Genomic DNA, 24,397 nt, shown 5'->3' on the forward strand with positions numbered 1-24,397 from the left:
CCCTCCTCCCCCAACACACAGACGAGGAACCAGGGACTTCGAGCTCATGATGGTTCGTGCGCGGTCATGTGATATCTTGACGGACATCAAGCTGCACCAATCAGAGAGCGACACTAGGACCGTTTCGCCAATCAGTAGTGACGGTAGCCTTGGGGGGGCGGATCTGTAACGAGAGAATATTTCTGAGGCAGGAGGAGGGTTGAGGCTGAAACCGCTTCGTGGTTTAATTCTGTTTTCCGCCGCGAGCGCTGTAACAGTGACGTGAAGTAAAGTAAGTTCTTCAACATGTGTGTTTAACGTCGTTGTGAGCTCTTCCAGGGGCGCAACTCGGTACAGTCAGTGTTCCTCACTCAGGCTTCTTCTTCGGAGTCTGTCTCTCTCTCTCTCTCTCTCTCTCTCTCTCTCTCTCTCTCTGTCTGTCTCTTCTTTCGCTCTCATTTTTGGGCTCCCTGTGTTTTACACACCGCACTAGTACCAGGGTAAAGGTAGCGAGCTGCTCACACTGTCTGTCTGTGTCTCTGCGATGTGTCCAGAGTGTATCACACTGTATGCGGCACCGAGGAAACCTGCTTCGGTGCTTGTTTGTTTGTTTTGGAGTTAACAACTCAACTGCTGTTTGTTTCCAGAGACGAGCTCATCTCTCAGGATGAACTGAAGATGATCAGTATTAATTACGTGTGAAGACTAGACTGTTTGTTTGTTTTTCTTCCTAACCTAGTAATAAATGTAAATGTATGATATCCTGTAACTCTGTCCACAGCTGCTGCTGTTGCACCTCTCCAAGTTAGAGTTCCGAGCATCGTAATGTTTTTACACTTTTTCATTTATCAACCTCAAAAGCCTTTTTGCTCCATTTTTCCAAAATTTCTCTGCTGCAAAAGTGAAAAGTCTGTTTCCCAGCTGTTACTTTGCCAAACTTTGCTGACTTGCGGTCAGTACATTGAATTCAACTCTCTTCCACAGCGTTTACAGCTCCTGTCTGTTTATTATGTTACTTAATTTATCAGACACTGTGACTTTTCTCCAAAGTGACTTCCAGTAAACTCTATAGTGTTATCAGCGCGCGCACACACCGTATTCACCACGGTGACTTGCACTGCTAGAGACGCTACTTACAATGTGTCCCTCACCCATATGTCCGTGGAACACGCTCTCTGTGTCGCTCACACACTATGGGTGAACCTGAACAGCATGTCTTTGGACTGTGGGAGGAAACCAGAGCACCCAGATAACATGCAAACTCCACACAGACTGAGCGGGGATCGAATCCACGTTCTCTCGCACCACCCAGGCACCGTGAGACGGCAGTGCTGCTCGCTGTGCCGCCCTGGCCTGTCCTTCCGTAGGGCTGGGGATCCGGAAGCGGATGAGTAAGACTGCACGTGTTTCTGGGATGAATCATTCACTTGTAAGGATTGCTTAAAGGCTGTGGAAATGTAGATGCATTTTTTTTTAAAAAAAAAAAAAACTAAACTCATTTTAATTCAGGGTTGGTTGATTTTAATGTGTGTGTGGTTTTTTCAATTTACAAATGTTTTCTCCCCTCCAATATATTCATCATCAAATCTTAGATTTATTTGGTAACATATCTAGAAGTGCTGGAATTTTGCTGATAAAGGTAAAAAGATTATCTGCAGTGTGCAGCATTTGTGTGTGTGCTAACAAAGAATTTCTGAAGCCAGCTGTTGCTAATTTGTCCTTGCTTCAGACAACAGCACTCGTTACATCAGAATTAACAATATTGCAGTGAGAAATGACACACTGCTACCTTTGTAGATTGACTTGCCACTTTCATGGTAGGGTAAGTCCCTTAATTGAGGGTTCTACAGAAGGAGGAGTGATCCATACCTTCAGATTGTGTTGGACCAGCACAGGACACTGCACAAATGATTGAAGTAATTCTTTGTGCTCTGTGGTAAAGACACAGCTGAGCGGGACTGCACATTGCTCAACAGTAGTTATTGTGGATGATCCACTTTATTCTTGTTTCCTGTTGTTATCCTCCCTTTGCCCCTGTCTGTCCATGTGCTGCTGTGTTCAGATGTACCTCTGACCACCCCCCCCTTCTTTGCTCAGATGTGGACGAGCGCCCTTGCGTGTCTGAGTCTGCTGGCCCTCACTTGGACACCAGTGTGTGCCGATGCTGTGCACTGCGACGACGGCAGCATACCTTGCCTCTCAGCGTCCGGTGTGTACGGCTGCTGTGCACTGCCGAATGTGAGTTCGCAGCTGAGGACCCGTCGGCCTTAAGCAAGAATGTAGACGTGCTTTGGATACTCTGGTATCAGCAAATAGTGTTTACATGTACAGATTCCACATTAGTTTGTTCAGTGTAAATTGCCTGTGAATGAACACCTCTGTAACGAAAAGCACATTTTTTTGTTTCGATGGGGAAAGGTGTGATTCACCTGTCACCAAGGATGTGGCCTACTTTCCACTTGAGACACGTTGGGTGATACCCCAAGATATACCTGTTGAGTTTCATTGTTTCATCTAATACCCCTGCTGTGGTTTGCAGGGCTTTTCCTCGCCTTTGTAATGATCACGTTTGGCTTTTGTACACCTCCCGATAGCTGACTTTTCAGAGCCACCTTCACTGACTTGTTGCCATCATAATAGCAGAAGTGAAAAAAGTAAAAGTGCAGTCATGTTATTCATTTAGCAGCTGCTGTTGTTCAAGGCAACTTAGAGTGCAAACTTCATGAGGTGCAACTAGTTTTGAGGAAGAGGAGTGTACTTAGTCAGGTAGGAGAGTGTTCCCAAACTGTCTGCCTACCTGTAGCTGATCACCTTTCAATGTACCCTCTACTATATGCTTTGAAACAAAAGTGTTGCCCTCTAGAGCTGTTTTGGCTGAAGGCATAGATGTAAAACGTTAGACATTTCTTTACATTTAAACTTATTCACTTAGCAGATGCTTTTCTCCAAAGAGACTTATAGTGTTAAGGTTACAATTTTTTTTACCCAAAACAAAAGCATCTGCTAAGTGAATAAATGTAAATGTGTGTAAAGATTGTGGGTTTATACAGCTGGGTAATATTAGTGGAGCAATTTAGGGTAAGTACCTTGCTCAAGGGTACTACAGCCAGAGGTGGGAATTGGACCTCTGGGTTCAAAGGAAGTAGTTCTAATCACTATGCTACCAGCTGTCTTTATTTGAAATCTAATTGATAGAATGTCTGTATGTTTGGGTTATACAAAGTCTGTGTTTTATTGTTTCTGCATCTCTTAAGATTTCAGACAGATTGTGCCTATGGAGAGAAATTAATTCTTACAAATGATCACATAGCTCCATTGTCCAAATACACAAGCGTGAAAATTGTGTATTAAAGTCTTTCATTGCATGGGGAAAGACATGTCTGCTATAGTGTAACATTTTAGTTTTTTTTTTTTGTAATTCTTTGGGGTTAACTGATTTTGTATATACTGTACATGGGGCTGACAGTCAGCATGGATCATTGATGGTTTATCAGCATGTTCAAAATACTGTGATGTTATGCCTTTATGTATAGATTTTATTTTGTACATATTAAAATATATGTAGCCAATAGTCATAAGCTTTACAGGACAAAACACTATTCTGAACAACAAAGGTCCTGACATGTGTTGAGTTCATCAGCATGCATTCAGATAGACTGATGTATAAAAGAGCAGTGATGTCTTCTTTGCTCCTAGGACTTGTCCGTTTCAGACGACCAGTGTGCTGAGGGATACCAGCACGGTCCAGATGGAACCACCTGCATTAAGAAAGAAGGTTGGAATATTTCTGTAGTGTGTTTTTCAAAAATATCTTTTCAGATATCATCTTGTGAAGCTGTTTTAACCCTGTTGTATGGAGGAACTGGTGTACACATTTTTCTTTGGACAACTAGACCTATCACGACTGTGAGCAGAACTGTCTACGAGTGTGTGGTTGACTGTCCCTACAAACATTCACTTTAGAGTAGTTTCCAAAATAGTACTCTGTCACCTACAGTAAAGTGGCCCTATGAACAGATGGTAGCGTAGTGGTTAGGTGACTGCCTTTGGATCCAAAGGTTGTAGGTTCATTCTCCATCTCTAGCAGTAGTACCCTTGAGCAAGGTACTTACCCTAAATTGCTCTAGTAAAATTACCCAGCTGTACAAATGGGTAAATTATAAATACTTTAACATTGTAAGTCACTTTGGGGGGGGGGGGAAGCATCAGCTAAATGAATAAATGTAAAAACGCAGTGCAGACCTTTGAGAGCTGTGAAGTTACACAAACGATTCTCAGGTTGTCTTTCCAAGTTGAGGACAGTGAAGCAAGCTGTACTATAATTAAATTCTTTAAAAAGGTGTCCTTCCTTGTTTTACTGATGTTTCACTGCATCAAACAGTCTGGAAATCTCCAAAGTTAATGTTTAAAAGCTCACATGGGGGCGGCGGGGAAGAGCAGCTGCTTGATCAGACTTGGTGGCCTAAACTAAAAGTTACTTAGGGATTCAGTGGATATGCAGGGTGAACATGCCTAGTTGAGAAATTATTATTAATTACACAGGAGCTGAAGGGCCAGGAAAAAGACAGCTACCCAGGTAAAGCTAGTGTAAAGAAGGCCAAGGAAACATCATGACAAAACCAAGCATAAGAACATGGTAAAAATGAGGGCTGACACAGCTTCTTCAAAGTTGAAAAAATTTCCATGCTTGGCCAGAAAGATGGAGCCATTGAAGTGTGTGTGTAAGTGTGTGTGAGAGAGTGTGTGTGTGTGTGTGTGTGTGAGAGAGAGAGATGCCAGGAGAGTGACGGCACGGGCCATAGCACATGCTGCAGGTGCTGAGACAGAAGCCAGAAAAGTGCTTAATACCTTAAACTGGAAAACATGTAGTTTTACTACTGAAATATACTTGTTAACTCAGAAATTGGTTTGGGGGGGGGAATCTTACTATAAAAATGGTGTAAAACTAATTGTGGGGTAAGTGAGAAGTAGCAACTGGGTCTCACTGATCACACCTTGTAAGCAGATGCTTTACAGCATGAAAAAAAGGCATATTTGTTCTATGAAATGACCCTGTGGAGAAACTTTAAATGTAATTAAAACATTTTAAATTTGATGTCACTAGTGGAATATTTAAATCCTTTCAGCATACACAAAACAACAGAAAGGCCTCAGAAGAGAGGAGTAGCGTCTCAAGTCAGCTCTTGCTAACAGACCCGAAGTTGTGACTTCGGAGCACGTGGCTGAACCAAGAACTGTGTGGCAAAGTCAGTGTCGTAACGAAGTCGATTAGTCCTTACAATAAGGCCAGTTTGCGAGAGACAGAAACTATCCGAAAGTTTAGAGCTGTAATGACCACATTCCTCAAACCATTGGCACTCTTCTGGCCCAGCGCCTTTCTACCATAATAAATGTGGTGTAGATGATATTTCCATCATCAGCTCTCTTTGTCCACACCCTGCTGTTCTTTGAGCAGTTGAGTGTGTTCTGTGCAGGTATAAATATGTGGTACTTTTAATAAACACGGTTGGTTTTTTTATAATTGATTTCTGTTAGTTTGAAGAGCTTAAGTGTTGAATGGAATAGGTTTCAGTCGACTTCCTGTAGGTACTGGTACTCTTTCTCCCAAGATACTGGAAAAAATGGGGACAGCAGGTACTGTACTGGTTAGAGCTGCCACAGCAGGTTTGACTCTCTCCTCCAGCTGTAGTACTGTTGAGCAAAGTACTTACCCTAAAATTTCACACACACATTTTCAGAACCGCTTGTCCCATACCCATACGGGGTCACAGGGAACCGGAGCCTAACCCGGCAACACAGGGCGTAAGGCCGGAGGGGGAGGGGACACACCCAGGACGGGACGCCAGTCCGTAGCCTATGAGGTTTATCCGAGGCGCGATTATTGCTAGTTGAAAACTTTACCCTAAAATTGCTCCAGTAAAATTACCCAGCTGTATAAATAGGTGAACAGTTGTACAATAACTTAACATTGTAAGTTGCTTTGGAGAAAAGCGTCAATTAAATGAATAAATGTCAATGTTGTGGCTGTCTGAGCGCCGTTGTCCGACTGCTACCTCGAGGTTATCAGACGTTGTTGGGTCTGACTCTTGACTTTTTCCTCAGGCCATGCGGAGGCTATCATCTGTCCCGATGGCGAGTCTGAGTGTCCAGACGAGACGACCTGTTGCCAGCTCCCGGACAGCAGCTGGGGGTGCTGCCCCATGGTCGAGGTACAGCTGGGTTTGTGGTTTCAAACTGGCCGGATGCATGTGGGTTCTAACTACCCGGAACATGTATGTCGCTTTGAGGAGGCCTGAGCTGATGTCAGTTCCACTTTTAATTTTTTGGGATACTTGAGCGAATTCACTAAAATACTTGTCATGTGGCAGTGTCTCAATGTACCACTTGTCTTTTCTCAAAACTGAGTTATGGCCCAGCTGGTTGATCTGGTGTCTCCAGGCAGTGTGCTGTGAAGACAGGAGGCACTGCTGCCCACAGGGAACCAAATGTGACATTGCTCACTCCAAGTGTGTCTCCCCCACCCTGGAAGAGACACTCATGTATAGGAAGTTTCCTGCTAAGAGGAGGGTGTTATCGGAGGAGCGCGTCGACAGCGGTAGGCCCTCGCACCAGAATGTTCACGTTCACCGGAAGTTTGCTTGTTGCCTTGTAGAGAAATGAGAAGAGGACTGTCCCAGCTCTAACCTCATGTGGTGTCTCTCTCAGCAGCTGGGACAGCAGCATCCATAACCTGTCCAGATGGGAAGAGCCAGTGCCCTGAAGGTACCACATGCTGCCAGATGACCAGTGGATCCTATGGCTGCTGCCCCTTTCCCAATGTTAGTCTTGAGCGTGACTGAGAAAGCCTGTTCTTTTACGATGGCCGTACATAATCTCCTTCACATTTACACTAATTCATTTAGCAGATGTTTTTCTCCAAAGCAGTGTTTAACTTAAAGTGCCTTTCTTCAACAGGCAAAGAGATGTGAGATGTGATTGTTGAAGCACAATCACTTTGTCCAATACCATTGTCTTTGCCCCCATGCATCACACGAGTAACTGCATGTAGAACTGGCAGAAAATACAAAGATGACGCTGAAAGTTTATGGAGTTGTGAGGGGAAAAGCGAGACTGAAGGAGAGAGGGGGGTATTGAGATCCTTCTTGAATGTTGAAATGCTGCCAGCTCTAGGGGACACAGGGAGCTCATTCCACCACACTGGAGCCAAAACAATGAATCCACACACTTTTTGTTTTGGGCCCTACCAAGCAGCCAGAGGTGGAGGAGCACAGCACTCTTGGATTTCAGGGAGCGATCAGAACCTCTTGGCACTGCTAAGCAGTTTGACTCTCTTGTAGGCTGTTACCTGCAAGCGTTGAACTTGGTGCAGGCAGCTACTGGAAGCCCATGCAGAGAGATGAGGTTGGAAGAATCGTGGGAATGCTTTGCAGCTCAAACACAACTGGAGCAGCACTACTCTGACATCTACACATAGCCTTACTTAAACAAACCCGGTCACACCAAGATGTGACCCGGTGCCCGGCACTGCAGCTGGAGGCACATGGGTGGTGGGACTTGGAGAAGTAGTTGGAGTAATGGTACTGTCTGGCCTGGGCTTGGCTTTTTCACTGCAGTGGGCCAGAGTGGAGCAGTCCAAAGAAAGAGTTTAGCTTCTGGAAATACTGGTATCAGTACCCTCCTGCTGTTGTGGCAGTTGGTCTTGAGCTGACAGGCACAAGGAGCATTACACTGGAGACCGGGCAGTAGGGAGGCGCTGCCCTCTATGTGGAACTGTACGGAACGTCTCTTTAAATTACGTGTTTGTCTGCTCTGTAGGCTGTGTGCTGCACTGACCACCTGCACTGTTGCCCTGGAAACACCACATGTGACCTCGAACACCAGGTGTGCGTATCCGCTGACGGACAAACCCCTCTGGCCAGGCGCTTCCCCCCAGTGCTCAGAGTTGGTGAGGAAGTGTGTTTACTCACAGGGCTTTGCGAAGGAAGGCGTTAGTTTGTACCTGTGCCTCTTACTGACTATTTGCTGTGTCTCAGTCGTGTGCCCAGACCAGGTGTCCCATTGCCCCGACGAGACCACCTGCTGTATGCTGAATAACGGCAGTTATGGCTGTTGTCCTTTGCCTAGAGTAAGTGGGATTATTTTATTAATATGTAATCGTCATACTTGTAGTAATCATTTTGTGGTCGTAAACCACCATCTTACTGAAGTATATGTCATTTTTGTCAAATTCAAAGAGGTTTGTAAAGCAATCAAACTCTGATTTAACCCTCATTTCATACTGGGTTAACTGGTAATGAAGAAATAATGAAGTGTCAGTTTGCTATGTCCTCATTTCATAAATATTCAATTGGACATTTTACAAAATGCAACAATGTGTTCATTTTCCTTGTTGCATCTTTTTCATATGTGTATTTTCAAAACTTTTTTATGTAGTGAATGTTGCCTGTTTTCACATCCAGCTGTTAGTACTCAGTAAAATCCATCCAGTCAGTTGGAATGTGTTACAGGACCCTGTTAATTCAACTCAGTTCCAGTTTTTACAGCTCCTGTGTGGTGCGCCTGAGTGTCATTTTAGTAACGTGAAAAACTCTGCACAGGTTCAACAGATGAATCCGCCAAGCATTGCTCTAACTAGTTTCGTTATTAAAGCATTTAGTGTGGGTAACCATGAAGGAGTGGGGGGGATGTGACATGTCGACTAATTGTTGGGGACACATCCCTCTGCTCACACTCGGCTGTCGTCTCGCAGGCTGTGTGCTGCTCCGACCACCTCCACTGCTGCCCTGAAGGCACCACGTGTGACCTGGCCCACAGCACCTGCGTGTCTCCCAGCGGCAGCACCAACTGGGCTCACAAGCTGCCTGCCAGAAGGGGACCTCCTGCAGAGAGTACGGGTAGGGCTGCTGGGGGACATCTGCCTAGAGGGTGCACACTGGGCATTTCTTTCTCTTCAAGCTTCTCTTATTATTTCCACTTTGTTCTAATAATCATTAATAATAAATCATTAATATGGATACAACCAGAAAGCAGACTTCTGAACAGAGTATTTTCCTCTCCGGAGAAGAGAACCCCACGCTGCTGCTGCTGCGTTCCTCATGGTAACGGCTTGTTGATGTTGATTTCTGCCCTTAGTTGGCGTAGTTCCCTGCAACAACTCGGTGGCCTGTCCTGATGACACCACCTGCTGCAAAACAGAGCGGGGGCAGTGGGCGTGCTGCCCTTATTCTCAGGTACCTCTTCAGTGACTAACTGCCATATCTTGCCTGTTCCTGCTGCTCCTGTTTGTTCTGCATCTCATTCACATATTAGTCTTTTAGTTTTCTTTTGGGCCTCCAGAGAACTTGCTTGACTCGGGGGGGGGGGGGGGACAGTGCAGCAGGAAAGATTTCATTCCACTTACTACACCAGAGTGCTGTGGTAATACAAATTGGGAAGCAAAAACTTAACTGTGCATTTATTTCTTAGAAGCAATGTGTGAATACACTGGTAAAAAGCTACAACTTTCAAAAACTGGTAATTTGAATGTTCATAACATGGTTAGAACCCAGTGTAAATTAAATGGTTGCCTGTTTATCCATTTGACATTTATGCATGACTGATCTTCTGTGAACCTCTGTTAATAGATGAATGTATGAAGGACTGTTCAGCTCCACCAGATCAATTAAAATTACAAATGTACTAGTCTGTCAAAGGGTTTTTTTCCCTTTTAATTCTTCAGTAACTGTCCCACAATGGGACCACTGTCTCTGGTGTTCCTCTGCAGGCCGTTTGCTGTTCCGACCACATCCACTGCTGTCCTCAAAATACAGTGTGCAACTTGTCTGCTGGCAGCTGTGACACCTCCATGAGCTCCATGTCCTGGCTGGACAGGGTGGCATCCTCTAGCTGGACAGCCAGCAAAGCAGGCAGCAAGTGTGACTCCACTGCATCCTGCTCAAGGGATGAGACCTGCTGCAAGAGCTCTTCAGGAGCCTGGGCATGCTGCCCACTGCCTCAGGTAGAGTTTACACAGACTCAGGTGCTCGGGGGGGGGTTTGTACTACGCTTCATGACCACGCAGTCTCCACGCAATATGTTGCAACACAATTACTTCATGCTGTTTTCCAGAATTTTCAAAAAAAAATTTCCACAGTGGACCACAAAAAAATCACTGTAATCCAGTGTCACATGAATAAAACATTTATCACATTTCTTATTTTGTCATTATGCTGTATTTTCTTAACTTTTTGTATAACAAGTTTACCATCACATCAAAATAATTTTTTAAAATCCTGTATTTGATATGTTGAAGTGATTTGGTCTGTTGCATGACTCGACCCCCCCCCTCCCTAGTGCAGTCATGTTACTGTTCTGTGCTGGGACAAGGAGGACATAGTGAGTCTTATGTATTAATTCCTGTACAACGTGCAGCATGATGGGAAGAAACATACTGCTGTAACAAGTTGCTGATGACACCATGAGGGCAGCAGTGAATGTGGATGAAGGTTCAGAGTTGATGCTCATCCTCTGTTCTCATCTTGACTGTTTGTGTTTGAGCCTTCAGTTATGAAAACCATCTGCGTTTCCAGGCTGTATGCTGTGAAGACCATGTCCACTGTTGTCCTCATGGCACCGTCTGCAACCTGGCCGCCCAGACCTGTGATGACCCCTCCGGCTCTCTGCCTTGGTTGGAGAAGGTGCCCGCAATCACCACGGGGAGCCTCGATGAGAAGTGCGATGAGCAGTCTGTGTGCCCCAGCGGGACCACCTGCTGTCAGCAGAACTCTGGACACTGGGCATGCTGCCCCCTCCCCCACGTGAGTCATACCCCCAAGTCCCCTGTGTGCCTTCTGGTGACCTTCTTTGAAGGGTCACCTGGTTTAATGTACTGTGCGCTTTTCCATCATTATCTGGTCTGAATTTGTTACTGAAAACTAGTCCCATTATTTTTTTAAGGGACAATTTTCAGTTCTTCCCAAACCCAAGTTCACTCCAAAATGTCCCTAAATGATGTGTAATGTCACAAAGAGGAAAAAGTAGTGTAACGCATGAAAGTTGTGCAGTTTTACTTTTCACACTTTTCTGGAAAATTTTTTTTTTAAAATACTTGGTCTATAGGGTAACAGCCAACTTACTGGAGGTTTCATTTGTGAAGGGTTTTGCGTATAAAATTAAAATGGGAAACTTGGGCCAGTACGGTTTATCTAAGTCCAGACCCATTAACAATAAGTGGTATTAATATCCTGAGTGGGTATGTGGGGAAAACTGGATTTTGAAACGCCAAATAATTGCAGGTTATATAAAGCCGTCTTAATTCAAATGTGGTGTTTTTCCCCAGGCGGTGTGTTGCGATGATCACGAACACTGCTGTCCCAAAGGGTACAAGTGTGACGTCTCCCAGGAGACGTGCGAACGGCCAGATTCACTCAGCCTCCCGTGGTTTAGGAAGCGGCCAGCGCTGCAGAAAGATGGTCCCACTCAGGCTGTGGATTCCAGCCCCGTTCCGACAGAAGGAAATCAGTGCGATGCCCATACTAACTGTCCCAGGGACAACACATGCTGCTACATGAAGAAGCTCAAGAAGTGGGGCTGCTGTCCTCTGCCAAAGGTACAGTCTGTTTGCATCTTTTAAGTTTCCCATGAAAGCTAATGCCAGCACCACTGAGCATATCGTGTCCCATAGAATTATTGTAGTTGACTCATGAACTCTCTATGATGCTTCCTGTATGCCTCCACAGAGTAAACATGGCTTCCATCGGCCTTTTAGTAAATGCTACCCAAGTCCATGTTCTTTGTGTCTCTCCAGGCTGTTTGCTGTGAGAACGGAGAACATTGCTGTCCCCATGGCTACCGATGTGACCCGGGACAGAGCTCCTGTGACCGGGGTGACTTGGTGATCCCCTGGTACAGGAAGGTGGAGGCCCTGAGCAGCACTGCCTTGCCCAAAGATGTGAAATGTGACACGGAGACCAGCTGTGCTGCTGGCACCACTTGCTGTCGGCTTCCCACAGGGCAGTGGGGCTGCTGCCCACTTGTCAAGGTGACCTACATCTGTCCTTTCTTGCCCCTTTGCCTCAATGTGGCCTCAGCGGATCATGTCCATGTTCACTCCTGTTCCCCTGTCACCCTTCCAAGGCTGTGTGCTGCGCAGACCATGAGCACTGCTGCCCCCAGGGCTACACATGCAACATGAAAGCGGGTACATGTGAAAAAGATGGCAGACCTCAGGATGTCCCTGTGAGCCGGGTGTCTCCTCCAGATTCAAAGGACCCCCAATGTAGTGGCTGTTCAGATGGCGAAACCTGCTGCAGGACCTCGGGCAACACCTGGGCCTGCTGCCCTTCCCCTAAGGTAGTGCTGCAGCAACAGGGCGTCCAGAGCACTTTCAACTGGTTCAGTTAAAGGTGTTGGGGTTAAATGGTAGCGTTGCCCTGTGTAGTAATGATGTACAAAGAAAATGTGTTATAAACGTATATAGCAGACACTTGCAGGCTAGTGCTTGCAGGGCGGTAGTAACGTTGCGCCAATCCATGTGAAGGACCAATCCACTGAGCTTCAAAATGGGTGTGGGTTTAAAAAAAAAAAAAAAAAAAAAAAACACCAGGGAGATGTTACTCTTTTCGTTCCAAAGTTACACTTGAAGCGTCCTCCTCGTATAGTTGCTCCCATTGTCCTCATTGATCAGGTCAATGGAAAACCAATAACACTATCAGGACACACCCCCACTGAGAAGTGGTCAGTTGTACTGGAATATGGCTTTGTAGCTGCACTGAGTTTTTTGAACTGCAAGTTCATAAAATACTGTTTAGTGCCAAATGATTTTTAACTCTTATTACTTTGGCAATGATTGTGTGTTGTGTACACTGGGTCCTCAAGACATCCCTCAGTTTAATAAGACACACCTCAGTTTATTCACTGCCAAAGTCTTGTAAAAGTCTGTTGATATAACTATAATAAACAATATGCAGTGAGATTTTAAGAAACTTTAAATGTAGCTTAAACTAATTTATTTTCAGTCATTTTAAAATAAAGGCATAATTGCCACAAGATTTTATTTGACAGTTGACAATTTATCCATTAAACATGTTCAGTGTTCATTTTTATTACTTATCGTGGCAAACACCAGACAAGAGCTGTAAACACTGGGAAAGGAGTTGAATTCATCTGGTGCTCATAGATACTTTGGACTATTATCCCCCCCCCCGTGCTCCAAGCTGAGAGTGGGATGTTGACAGGTAGTAATTGCGCCATCAAAAAGTGTTTTGACAATCGAAAAGTTAAGAAAATTATGGGGTGGGAATAAATAAAACCTTTGTAAATTCATAACTCGAATGTTTTTAATACAAGGACCAAGTGTGCATATAATATTTATGTATGCAAATGTGTTAAATAGCTTAGGGGAATGATTGACTTTGATCCCAGTGAGACCTGTGGCTTCCTTTTTCTCCTGCCCTTCCCACAGGCCGTGTGCTGCAGCGATATGAAACACTGCTGCCCCACGGGTTACAGCTGTGATCCAGCAGCCGGTTCCTGTAGCAGGACACAGGAGCAGACGTGGCATTCCCTCACGGCGCTGGAGCAAAGAGCCTTCATCCCAGTGTGACGCCAAATTGCTGCGTTCACACTTTCTCCACCTCCGGGACAGGCGGGGGGAAGTGAGAGAAATCACTCTCTCCCATTGTCCCATTTTAAAAACAAATGTGATTTTTATCTTGCGCTAATGGTGAACTGTTTAAATCAAAGGGATCTGAATGCAGACGTGTCACCCACTGTACGTGTCCCTCCATGCAGGACATGATGGGGCTTCAGCTAATTATGTCCAGCAGAGTCCCAACCTGCCACTGACCACACTAGTGTGGACACTGTCTCCGTTTACTTTAGGTGGCCTCTTACAATGTTCATTGTGCATAAGGCAAGTTGACTTGATTCTGCTGAAGGGGTTTCTCTGCATTTTTCACTGCACAAGTCTTCTTGTACATGTGAAGGTGCCTCAAGGTAATCAGCACATCACTAGTTGGGTGCAGCTCTAAGGGAAATGCATCAAACACTCAGAGCTCCTATTCATAGCTCACTTCTAAGTCTCTTCGTAGCACATTGAAATTGAGTTTTTCTCTCCTTGAATGGATTCGTAACGGATTTATGCTGGAGTGTGTTTTTAGGAAGGAGCCCATTGCTTACTTCCCCAGTGTCGGCCCGGGAGACCCGCGATGTTTCCGTACTTTGACGCTCCAGCTGTGATGCGATGCACTCCACTTCTTGGGCTCCTCTGGTGATCGTGAGCACGTTCATTTGTTCCTGCACTGCAGCTTCACTCTCTGTTCACCTATTTTGCACTCAGTTAGTTACAAACAATATGATTTGACCGTTGGCAACAGTCACTGCCAGGATCTTGTGGTCTTTCCGCTAATTGCCAATATATACAGTATATATTTTTTAAACTTAAGTGTTTCTCTCAAATTAAAATAAACTGACACTCTTAAGAGAGCATATCAACATTTGTTTCTTCTGCTTAAGCAAGTAAAAGTATCTCCTAAGTATTTTAATGCACTTAAATCTATACAGTACAGGTAGATCTTAATGTTACACTAAAAAGGAGCAGAACAGCACTCGTTAACATTGATTTGATGAATAGCTGCTCTTGGTCTGCTTCATAGAGATCAATGTACTTGAAGAGGAGTAAACAGTATCTGCACCCTGTTTCAAAGGACATGTTAGTTATTGGAGCAATTTTGAGTACTCCATTGTTTATACTGCAGTTTTTATTTCTGCCATGCTGACCTTGAGTTTTCTGTATCTAGGCATAACTAGTGTTGACAGATTGCAGATTATAAAAGAAGTATGTTTGAATTTACACCTGTACGATATGACATAGTAACAGCTGTCCTGCTCTACAAAGATAACAATCAGTAATTCCTCATCTGTAATATTAGCGCGTGGATTTACAGTAGTACTCTTTGCATAGAATGTGTGTTTCTCGAGTATGTTTTCACTCACTCACTTACTGCCAGTAAATTTTTGTTTGTACTTCCCAGGGGTGTCAGCTTCTCACTTTGAATAAATGATTTTAACAGTGGGGGAAATGTGTAAAGTAACGTTTTCAGTTTTTCTAATGAAAAAATGTCTTTTATGCCCAGTCACTGTAAATTGACATGAGTGGAAACGCACAAGTGCAGATTATTCTGCTGCCGTGAACGTGTGAACTGCGGTGGAATGAGTGCAGTGCTCAGTGATGTGAAATAAAAGAACTGAATTCTTCAGGCATTTTTTTTCTCTCCTCTCTTCTCCCTTACCCCTTCCCCCCGAGAGAGCAGGGTGATAAATGTGAGTAGATATGATCATCTGCCACAGCTTGTACACACATACACACGCGCAGTGCGTTTAGGGACTGAAGTCCGATGCTCAAACAGTCCCAGATATTTTCACACTCAACACTAAGGCAGTTCTGCTGACAGTAACGCAAATGTGGCCAAAGCGCCATATGAGCGCAGTGTCTGGTGCTCCTGAGGGCGAGTGACCGATGTCCGTTACCCATAAGTGCGGTAGCTCAGACTGCAGCATTTTAAAAACGGCTCAGTAACGCAAGTTGCACTTAATTGCGTTTACGTTTAGGAGTGTGTGATGTAGCTGACCAAACCAATCATGGCTTGTGTGTGTGCGTGCGTGCGTGCGTAGTGACATACAGTTGTGATCTTTGGTCCAGCTGCTGTCTGAGTTTGGCTTCACTCAGTGTGCAATGAATAGATCAGCCTAGGGCCTTGGGCAGCAGTTTGACCTCAGGTAACTGATTTAATTAAGCATGAATTTGTTTCTCTGATTAGTTTATCTGGTTTCTGAGAACTAATCTGCAGCAAAAACTGATGTGAAGTTCAGCTCCACTGCGCCAGTATTAAAGGAGCGGAGCCTAGTCTCTCTCTCTCACTCACTCACTCACTCCAGGAGGACTTGCTGGAGACGGAAGGCCAGGTTTCACCAGACTGCGTACCTGGACAGGTAAGAGGATCCCTTCAAGGGCTGTATGGTTCTTTTGGTTGGTTCTGATGATTCGTGTGATAGAGCAGTAAGAATTTTTTTTTTTTTTTTTTTTTTTTTTTTTTTTTTTTTTTTTTTTTTTTAAAAATGTTCCTTTTCTGCAGGACAGGCGATCTAACCACTTAAAGCTCTTTTCAAAGACATTTCGAAATAAGGCCGTGTCTGTGATGCATCTATACACTGTGCCGTATGTTGCTGTGTGCCCTATGGCACAACAATAACTGCTGCTGTTTTAATTTTCTATATCCAGAAGTGCTCTTTTCTAGGGGCTCCTCAGCCCTTTGTCAGCTGTGGGCTTCATGGCTGTTTATTCCGGTCCGTTATCTATTGCATACAAATGTTCTTTTGTTGTTCATCTGAGCGCAAGAGGCTCCGAGACCGAACGGAACGGAGCCGCTGCGCTTTGCGCTGTGAATGCGCTTTGCGCTGTGAATGCGCTTTGCGCTGTGAATGCGCTTTGCGCTGTGAATGCGCGCTGCTGCAGTACCGCGGGCGGCCCGCAGGGGGCGGTAGAAGCGCAGCAACGCGTCTCGCCGCAAACGCTGCTAAAAGGATGGGGGGTTGGGTTCGGTGGGCGAACCGGACGGCCCCGAAAAACACGTTTCTAACTTCAGAAGGAACACACCACGCCCCAACTAATGACATTTCATACATTTCTTAGAGGTCGCGAAGGAGGCATAAATTCTTCTTCGCGAGTCCCCGTCGCCCTGGACCATTTTCCTGCTTTGAAAATACAGCAGTAGCGCTGCTGCTGCGTTGCGTGTCCCGTGTCCCGTGTGTGGCCTTAACCGCTAACGGGACCGCGGAGCATCATGTGCTCCGATGTAGGAACGAAACGTAAAAGAAAAGCGCAGTATTTTTGTGCGTCTTCCTGCCGCCTTCTGTCCGATGATCACTAGTTGTGACAAGAAGTTGTGTGTCGCGTTCCGGCGACGCGTGCCGCTCTTAAATTGTATTCTTTCTGGAACGAGTGTAACGGCTGCAGCTACTATGTCCGTGTCCGTTTCTCTTAACGTAATATGCATAAATGGTACTTTTGCTGAGATGTACGTCGCTTTGGACAAAAGCGTCTGCTAAATGAATACATGTAAATTTACTGAGCAGCGTGGGGCCGGGTACCCTGGTCCCTCCCTCCCTGCCTGCAAAGAAACTGTACACATGGATGCGTGTCACATATAAAGTGTGTACTGATCCTCTCTGCCACAGATGCGCTCGCGCGGCACCGATACCGACGTAATAAATAACGTTTTACATAGATTTCCCGCGAAACGTTCAGTTTCCAACAGAGCGCCGTGCGCCTGCGCAGTGCGCGCCTTGCTGCTGCGTGGCCGCTGTTGTGGGGCCGCGCCATACACAGGGCCGCGGTTGCTCGTGGACGGCAGCACGAGCGCTTATTGGCCAGTGGCGAGCAGCCCCGGCCAATCGGCGCAATGTTGCTATGCTCGGCCGGCGCGTTTATTGGCCGCCGTCGCTGTCAGTCATGTGGACGGCGGTACAGCTGGCGAGCAAAACACAGCGCTCGGCGTGCGCGTTACAGGCAGAGGCTGTGCGAGGCGGGGAGGGAGCGCGCCCCGCTCGCGCCCCCTGAACGTGCCCTTCTGGAAGGAAGAGAAGCGGCAGCAGTGCCACGTGTGCGCTCCGTCCCTCCACCTTGTCCGTTCCAAGGTACCTTTTGTCCTCGGTGCTCGTGACGGTGCGGCGCTTTGATTTTGAAGGCGCTTCTATGTAGCGGAGAGCGCGGCGCGTTCCTTTGTTGTTCAGCGCTAATGTCAACGTGCGCTTATGCCGGTTGCCATGGTCACGGTAGTTGGCGTCCTGCGTGGAGTCACTGATTGTTTATATTGTTGTTATGATTAGGGTTGGTCTCTTTAGTCAGGTGAGGATTTTACTGTGTGATCGATCGTTCCGTTTCGAACCCACACCTGTTGGGTTCTGTTAATGACGCCGGGCCTGTTGTTCCTGTTCCACTCGGAGTCCGTGACATGTAGTATTTTTTACCGTAGGAGGCAGCGATTGGGCCATTTGTACAGCGCTGGGATCCGAACCCAAACCTCCCGGCTGCGGGAGCACAGCGCTAACCACTCACTGGTAGGAAACACTTGGAGGATGCTAATTAGGCAGGATTGGGCAAATAGACAATGGGTAAAATCGGTAAAACGCGGTGCTGCCAGCTCAGTCAGAGGTAATACACTTTTGGTAGCGCAGTGTGTAAATGCGGTATAAAACAGTATCTGGTGTGGTACTGTGGCCTTTTCCCCCAGTTTCCTGTGAGCAGAGCCACTGTGGGGTCGCTGTTCTCCTGCTGTTCTGAACCCCCTACACAGGTCCAGTGCCATGCCTGACCACACACACACACACACACACACACACACACACACACACACACACACAGAGTGGATCATATCCCCCAAATATGCACTCCAGTCCCCTGCCAGGCCATCTCTGCACCTCCCCATTCACACCTTGGGCACCCCCCCCAGCACCCACAGAGCCCCTCTGGGTGTGTGTGTGGCGGTGGGAGGGGGTCACAGCTGTTCCAACAGCATGTTGCTCCAGTGATCCAGATGTTCTCAAGCATTTTGTTTGTCTCTGTGGGGCTGCAGCTCTGCCCTACATAATGCGTGTGCGTGTGCGCGCGCACTGTCACTGCTGCCCTCTAGGACCAGCATTTCTCTAGCCTGTGGGGGGGCACTATGGCCTGCGGTGCCCGTAGGGAAGGCTGACGATCGACAGAGAGCCCAACACACACACACACACACACACACACACACACACACACACACACACGCAGTGTAAACGGTGTCGCTCAAGAGCCCCCCCCCCCAGAAATGCGGAGGCAGACGGCTGTGACATATGGCTCCTCGTTCTCCTGCTTTGTGTCGCAGGTTCGAAGGTCACTGCAGCGGTGCGAGTGCCAGCTGTGTGTGGCAGGATGAGCCGCTCTGCTCCAGTGCCTCATAAGTGGATTTATGTTTCAGGGCCACATATTTACTGAATATGTCTGTGTGGGGTGGGGGGGTAGCGTTAGCATTAGCGCTGCCGTGTGGGACACGACCCAGCGCAGGGACACAGTTGTCCCCTTTGTTATCGTTGCCCTCAGTTGTGGACGGCACCGCTGTGCCTGTGTGACAGAGGTGGCGAGGAGACGGGTTCGACCCAGGTGGCGCCAGCAGGTTGTGGGGTCCCTCTTGGGGACGCAGCTGTGCTGCAGTGGACCTCTGTGCTCCTTTATTTCAGGGCTTGTCACCTTTATTCGTCGACCTGACACTTTGGGCCAAAGTAACTGCGTCACCAATTGAAACAGCTGGGTAATTTTTACTGTGTCACCTCAGGGTAAGCGGGAGGTGGGATTCGAACCCGTGACCTCTCAGCTCTTCCTACCGATGATGGACGGACGGACGGACGGACAGTTGCTGACCCCAGAGGGTGCAGTAACACTTAGATAACGAGGTAAATGAAGGTAATTACGACTAATTATTCCTTCGCCGAGGTTTCAGGGCAGATCACTGGACGTTACCGTAGTATGGTGAGTGCAGAGAGACCGCGGTAAATGCAATAAATTGCTAACCGGGGTCATGCGTCTGATTTCCACAGTAAGTGTCTGTCTGCGAGTACTACGGTAAGCGCGGCCGTTTCTAACAGCACTTTGCGTTACAGGTGTGTGCGCCCCTCCCGGCCCCCGCCCCGCCACGGCCCTCACCTGCGTGCCGCGGTGCTTCCCCTGCGAGCCGTCCTGGACCGGCAGCCCCTTCCCGCACCGCCCCCCCTCCGCGGTCACCATGACGCGCTCCAAGACGTTCCAGGCGTACCTGCCGAGCTGCCACCGCACCTACAGCTGCATCCACTGCCGCGCTCACCTGGCCAACCACGACGAGCTCATCTCCAAGGTGACGCGTCTCCACGGCAACCGCCTCCGGCTGAGGACTTACCGGTCGGGATCGGGGGTGGGGTGTCAGGACAGGAGACTCCAGTAGTCGTCACGTCTCTCCTCAACCATGTTTGTGCAAAAGGACTTGTGTTGTTGCTTTTTACCACGTATGACCTGAATTTACCCACCTCTGCAACAGTGTTACTGGTCCATGATGCCTTTATTTGTGCTGCATATTTTAATGAGGGGGCAGCTGATAGTGTTGTAGGTTCAAATCCCTGTTGATCAGAATGAATAGTATAAAATGAGCATAGTAAAAATGACCCACCTGTGTAAATGGGTAAATCAGGGTAAGCAGCTTAACACTCTGTTACTGGGAGAAAATAAATGAATAAATACGAAATGTGCAGAAGCAGGGAGGGGGGGGGTCTGTTGTGACACAGCTGAAGGCTCCCAGTGGAGGGAGGCTGTGCAGCACTATGCCCCCCCACACACAGCTCATCTGTACTCATTTGGTGTGTGAACCGTCAGGGTCGTCCGTTTACATCCGAGTCCTTTGTGTGGGAAATTCAAAATTTGAGAGGGAGAGGGAGAGAGAGCCAGCCAGTATGCTGACTCATGCCATACTGTCTGTGTGACTTATGTGTGTCGTGCTGGTGAGCAACACCCTGCAGACAGGGCTCAGCATCCTGTCTCCATGGCGATGATCCATGAGGTTGGGAAGTGGAACCCAAAAACATGCACGCACACACACGAGGTCCCTCAGACGAGGACATTCCCTCACGGCCCCCTTTTCCTTCTCTCTTCCAGTCATTCCAGGGAAGCCAAGGCAGAGCGTATCTCTTCAACTCGGTGTGAGTACCTGCGCTGCGCCCCCCCCCCCCCCGGGTTCGGACCCAGTCGGGGGAGGGGGGTCGCGAGGTCCACGGGGGCTGCGGCGGGGGAAGGATTTCTCTTCTTGCGCTCGAACCCAAGTCCCGCCAGGTTCCTCTTGCGCTTTTAGCGCGAGGCACGTGCTTAACGTTCCTCGGCTGCTTACCTCAGGTGACCCCCCCCCCCCCCCCCCCACGGAGCCTTTGAAAGAATATTGGTGTAAAGCGGAGGCGTTCGACTCTCCGCAGGGTCAACGTGGGCTGCGGGCCGGCGGAGGAGCGGGTCCTGCTGACGGGGCTCCACGCCGTCGCCGACATCTACTGCGAGAACTGCAAGACCACGCTGGGTTGGAAATACGTGAGTGGCGCCTCTCCCCTACCGTAGTAAAGCCACGCGCCGGCCACGAGAACACGAACCGAGGTAAATGACCGCGGTGCGCCGGGTGGGCGCCCGGTTGTCATAGCGATGGTCAGATGACCGCTGAGCTCAGGTGCGCCGAAGCTGCTCGACCGCGAGAGTCGCCGTACCGTGGTACAGCCGTGAAAGGATCCAGAGCAGAGATGAAGTGTCTATATAATAAAGTTTATTGACTGGTGCGCAAGTGCATTGTGGGAGCTCTGTTGTCGTCTTGCCCCCCCCCCCAGGAACACGCCTTCGAGAGCAGCCAGAAGTACAAGGAGGGCAAGTTCATCATCGAACTGGCGCACATGATCAAGGACAACGGCTGGGACTGAGGGGGGGGACCGGAACGGAACCCCCACCACTTCGCCGGTACACACTCCCTCCTGAGCTCACACACCCCTGCGGACTTCTTTGGGGTGGGGGGGAATCGCTGTGTGTGTGTGTGTGTGTGTGTGTACCTGTGTGTTCACACACAAACCACTCATTCCCTCCCATGCACATGGAAAACACACTTTTTGCACAGTAGTGTGACCCTCTCCAGGTTGCACAGGCAGCCAGTCCTCTTCCTCACACACACACACAGACACACACACACACCAGGTTCTGCAGCGAGTCAAACTGCCTGCTTGTTGCACAAGAAAATGACACAAACGCTCGTTTGACTTTATTTACTGCCGCTCGTTACCGTGTTTACCGTAGCCGTGTGTGAGCGGCGCCGACCTCGGCCAATAACGGCGCGTCACCTGTCCCGTCTCGTTCGTCGTCGCCGTGGGGGTTGCGTGTCCGGGGAGGGCGTCGACCCGTCGCTGGGACGCCGGAGGACACGCCTGCCCGCTCGACCCCGTCGCTCTAACGCGCCGCCTGACCGCGCCGAACCCGCTGGGGGGGCCCGGCGCTACCGAAGAACCCAGGTGTATCGTGGCGAAGTTTGCGAAACGCGGGCCCGCGATTGGCTGGAAGGCTCCCGGAGGACAGATGGCCCCGCCCCTGTGCCTCGACGCATCCTTCGCTTGCGCACCCGTTTGTCGTCCGCGTAGCGTGTGCTTCGTCTCGACTCCCTCTGGCCGTTGCTGCTCGAGGGCCTTTTCCCGCTTTCCGCTCGGGAAACGTTTCCGTTTTACCGTATTTTGTACAAGAGAGGAAGCGATGAAAATGTATCGTAACTTTTATTGCTAATAAAGTTCTCGTCTTGCAGAGGCTCGGCGTCTCCTCATTTCCGTGCGCCGCGGTGCGAAACGAGGCTCGCGGACGATGTTGCGGCACGGCCCCTGGCTCCTCGTCCCCATCGTCCTCGTCCGCTCGCCCCGCGACCCTTTCCTCCGAATTGACCTCCGCCGACCGACCCTTTCGCGGAAGAGCCAAAGTTCGCTGTTCGGGTCCAGGGTCGGTACCTCGATTGAGCACAGCGCCGGACGCTTGAGGAACGTTGCTCGTAAAAACACGGTAAAACGGTAGTGTTTCTCGCAGAGCCCGTCTGCTCAATTTGGACTCGTGGACAGCTGCGTCTGTCCGCAGGGCGGAGCCCCGAAGCCTGCGCTGCCGCAGGGGGGCACTGTCCGCAATGTCCCGCCCCGGTCGTCTTCCCCAGGAGCCTCCGTTTGGGCAGCTTTGTAAAGATGTCCGGCCCGGTCCCCCGAGCCGAGCGCCGAACTGTGAGCCCACTGCTGTGTTTATATCGTCTCCTTGGTGACCAACTGTTGGCAAAAACAGAGCTCATATTCCAATAAAACGCATTTCACAGGATTATATGGTCCCTGTACTGTGGGCGGAGCCTCGTTAAATAGGCCATCGGGTGCTGGGTGCTGGGGGGTGGCGGGGGACATGCTGGAAACTGTCCACTCGCTGCTCCAGTGAGAAGGCGGCGCCGCCCAGCAGCCCACGTGCGCTCTATAGAAAGCTGGGTCAGTGTGCCACGGCTCGGCCGCTTTGGGCATTTCGCACCTGGCGCCCCCCAGGGGTCCTCGGAGGGGGGAGGCGTTATGCGCTGGTGGCTGCAGCACAAGGTGGGCTGGGCTTCGCATAATGTCACACAGTTTGGGCAGCAGGGGGCGCAGTGGTTAGCGCTACCGCCGTGCACCTCCAGGACACGGGTTCGAATCCCTCGATGAAAGTAATTCCCTGCAGGATACAGTAAAAAGTAGCCAGTTGTACAAAGGGGTCAGTCGGTACGTAGTTCCTCACCGTAGGAAGAATAAACGACTCGAGTGTGTTGCTAAAACAAAGAGCTGCTGTTCGGTGTTTGTACCGTGTTTTCGTGCCCCCAGCAAACCCCGGGTGTGTGTGTGGGGGGGGGCTCATTCTTGGCAGCCTTTACTTGTACATCAGCGCTTCTTCGTGGGGGCTCCTGCACTGACGGCTCTAAATTTAACATTCGATATAAATATCAGTCCTACGAGCGTCTTGCGATGTGACTCTGTGTCAACTGTGTTTTACCACCTTGAACTTTGAAGTGTTTTGTTGCGTCTTTTTTTTTTTCCTGGAATCGCTCAGTCACTTAGTGAAGCGTGACGTGTGAAACGAGGGACTAGAGCCCACCTACCTGTGTGCATCTCCCTCAACCCGACAAGTTCTCACAGCTCTGAGGTGGGAGCTGGATTTCGTTTCCCTGGAGCGGGGGTGGGGGTGGGGTTCGGTGGGTTCGAGGACCACCTTTCGCTTGCAGGTATTGTAACGGTTCCAGTCCCATTTCGCTCCTTGATGCAAATGTTGTGAATGTAAACCCTCTACACAGATAATGTATAATAAATGATACGTATTTATTTAAAAAACCCTAAAACGTCGTCTCCAAGGCGAACAAGCGAGTCGGTCGGCGACTGTCGGAAAGCTTTCCGGGTGTGACTTTTGCTTGTTCTTCAGTGGCTCCTCAATAGGATGAAAAATGTCTAGTTTCACTTTTCTCTTTTATTCTCATATTTCTCTTTATTTCATACATTTCTGCCTCCAGCCAAACACTCGACTCTCGGGACCAGATCATTCGCTTCGCTTCCGCAGCGCTTAAGACCACCGACGGCGAATGAAATGCGGCGTTTTCGTTCCCAGGGGTGCGGTGGCGCAGCGGGTTGGACCACAGTCCTGCTCTCCGGTGGGTCTGGGGTTCGAGTCCCTCTTGGGGTGTCTTGCGATGGACTGGCGTCCCGCCCCGGGTGTTGCCGGGTTTGGCTCTGGCTCCCCGTGAAGTGTGTGTGTGTGTGTGTGTGTGTGTGTGTGTGTGTTCATTCTCTCACCCTCCCTTCGCAGTTGTTACTGCTCCCAGGTCGTCTAACAGGT

General features: G+C 48.7%; 2 protein-coding genes across 10 annotated transcripts; both read left to right on the forward strand.

Annotated features, from left to right (window-relative positions):
- Positions 1 to 175: 175 nt before the first annotated feature.
- Positions 176 to 15,264, forward strand: LOC108924861 (progranulin-like). 3 transcript variants are annotated; one of them, XM_018736494.2, is made up of 16 exons: positions 176 to 271; positions 2,077 to 2,217; positions 3,676 to 3,754; positions 6,082 to 6,188; positions 6,418 to 6,574; positions 6,685 to 6,797; positions 7,795 to 7,924; positions 8,013 to 8,104; positions 8,729 to 8,873; positions 9,112 to 9,209; positions 9,743 to 9,976; positions 10,548 to 10,775; positions 11,297 to 11,566; positions 11,765 to 11,998; positions 12,094 to 12,309; positions 13,421 to 15,264. In XM_018736494.2, the coding sequence occupies exons 2-16, from the start codon at positions 2,077 to 2,079 to the stop codon at positions 13,559 to 13,561; spliced, it is 2,385 nt and encodes a 794-aa protein (XP_018592010.1). In that variant the 5' UTR covers positions 176 to 271; the 3' UTR covers positions 13,562 to 15,264. The 3 variants fall into 3 exon arrangements, with proteins under 3 accessions (XP_018592010.1, XP_018592008.1, XP_018592009.1); XM_018736492.2 differs by lacking the exon at positions 176 to 271 and adding an exon at positions 1,283 to 1,408; XM_018736493.2 differs by lacking the exon at positions 176 to 271 and adding an exon at positions 1,283 to 1,408 and having other exon boundaries at positions 6,688 to 6,797.
- A 415-nt stretch (positions 15,265 to 15,679) lies between these two features.
- LOC108924748 (protein yippee-like 2) lies at positions 15,680 to 21,499 on the forward strand. Of its 7 annotated transcripts, none has more exons than XM_029250111.1 (7): positions 17,578 to 17,652; positions 17,991 to 18,075; positions 19,320 to 19,447; positions 19,645 to 19,874; positions 20,666 to 20,709; positions 20,977 to 21,085; positions 21,373 to 21,499. In XM_029250111.1, the coding sequence occupies exons 4-7, from the start codon at positions 19,767 to 19,769 to the stop codon at positions 21,460 to 21,462; spliced, it is 351 nt and encodes a 116-aa protein (XP_029105944.1). In that variant the 5' UTR covers positions 17,578 to 17,652; positions 17,991 to 18,075; positions 19,320 to 19,447; positions 19,645 to 19,766; the 3' UTR covers positions 21,463 to 21,499. The 7 variants fall into 7 exon arrangements, with proteins under 7 accessions (XP_029105943.1, XP_029105946.1, XP_029105944.1 ...); XM_029250107.1 differs by having other exon boundaries at positions 19,320 to 19,437; XM_029250109.1 differs by lacking the exon at positions 17,578 to 17,652 and adding an exon at positions 17,816 to 17,863 and having other exon boundaries at positions 19,320 to 19,437.
- The last annotated feature ends 2,898 nt before the right edge of the window (positions 21,500 to 24,397 follow it).

Source organism: Scleropages formosus, chromosome 3 (assembly GCF_900964775.1).
Source record: "Scleropages formosus chromosome 3, fSclFor1.1, whole genome shotgun sequence".
NCBI lineage: Eukaryota > Metazoa > Chordata > Actinopteri > Osteoglossiformes > Osteoglossidae > Scleropages > Scleropages formosus.

Bases quoted from the DNA above. Each gene is read 5' to 3' on its own strand.
- LOC108924861 (XM_018736492.2), top strand. From the start codon at position 1,367: ATGAGTAAGACTGCACGTGTTTCTGGGATGAATCATTCACTT. The intron at 1,409-2,076 runs GTAAGGATTGCT...TTCTTTGCTCAG, and splicing joins CTGGGATGAATCATTCACTT to ATGTGGACGAGCGCCCTTGC. The intron at 2,218-3,675 runs GTGAGTTCGCAG...CTTTGCTCCTAG, and splicing joins GCTGCTGTGCACTGCCGAAT to GACTTGTCCGTTTCAGACGA.
- LOC108924748 (XM_029250110.1), top strand. From the start codon at position 19,767: ATGACGCGCTCCAAGACGTTCCAGGCGTACCTGCCGAGCTGCCACCGC. The intron at 19,875-20,665 runs GTGACGCGTCTC...TCTCTCTTCCAG, and splicing joins ACGACGAGCTCATCTCCAAG to TCATTCCAGGGAAGCCAAGG. The intron at 20,710-20,976 runs GTGAGTACCTGC...GACTCTCCGCAG, and splicing joins GCGTATCTCTTCAACTCGGT to GGTCAACGTGGGCTGCGGGC.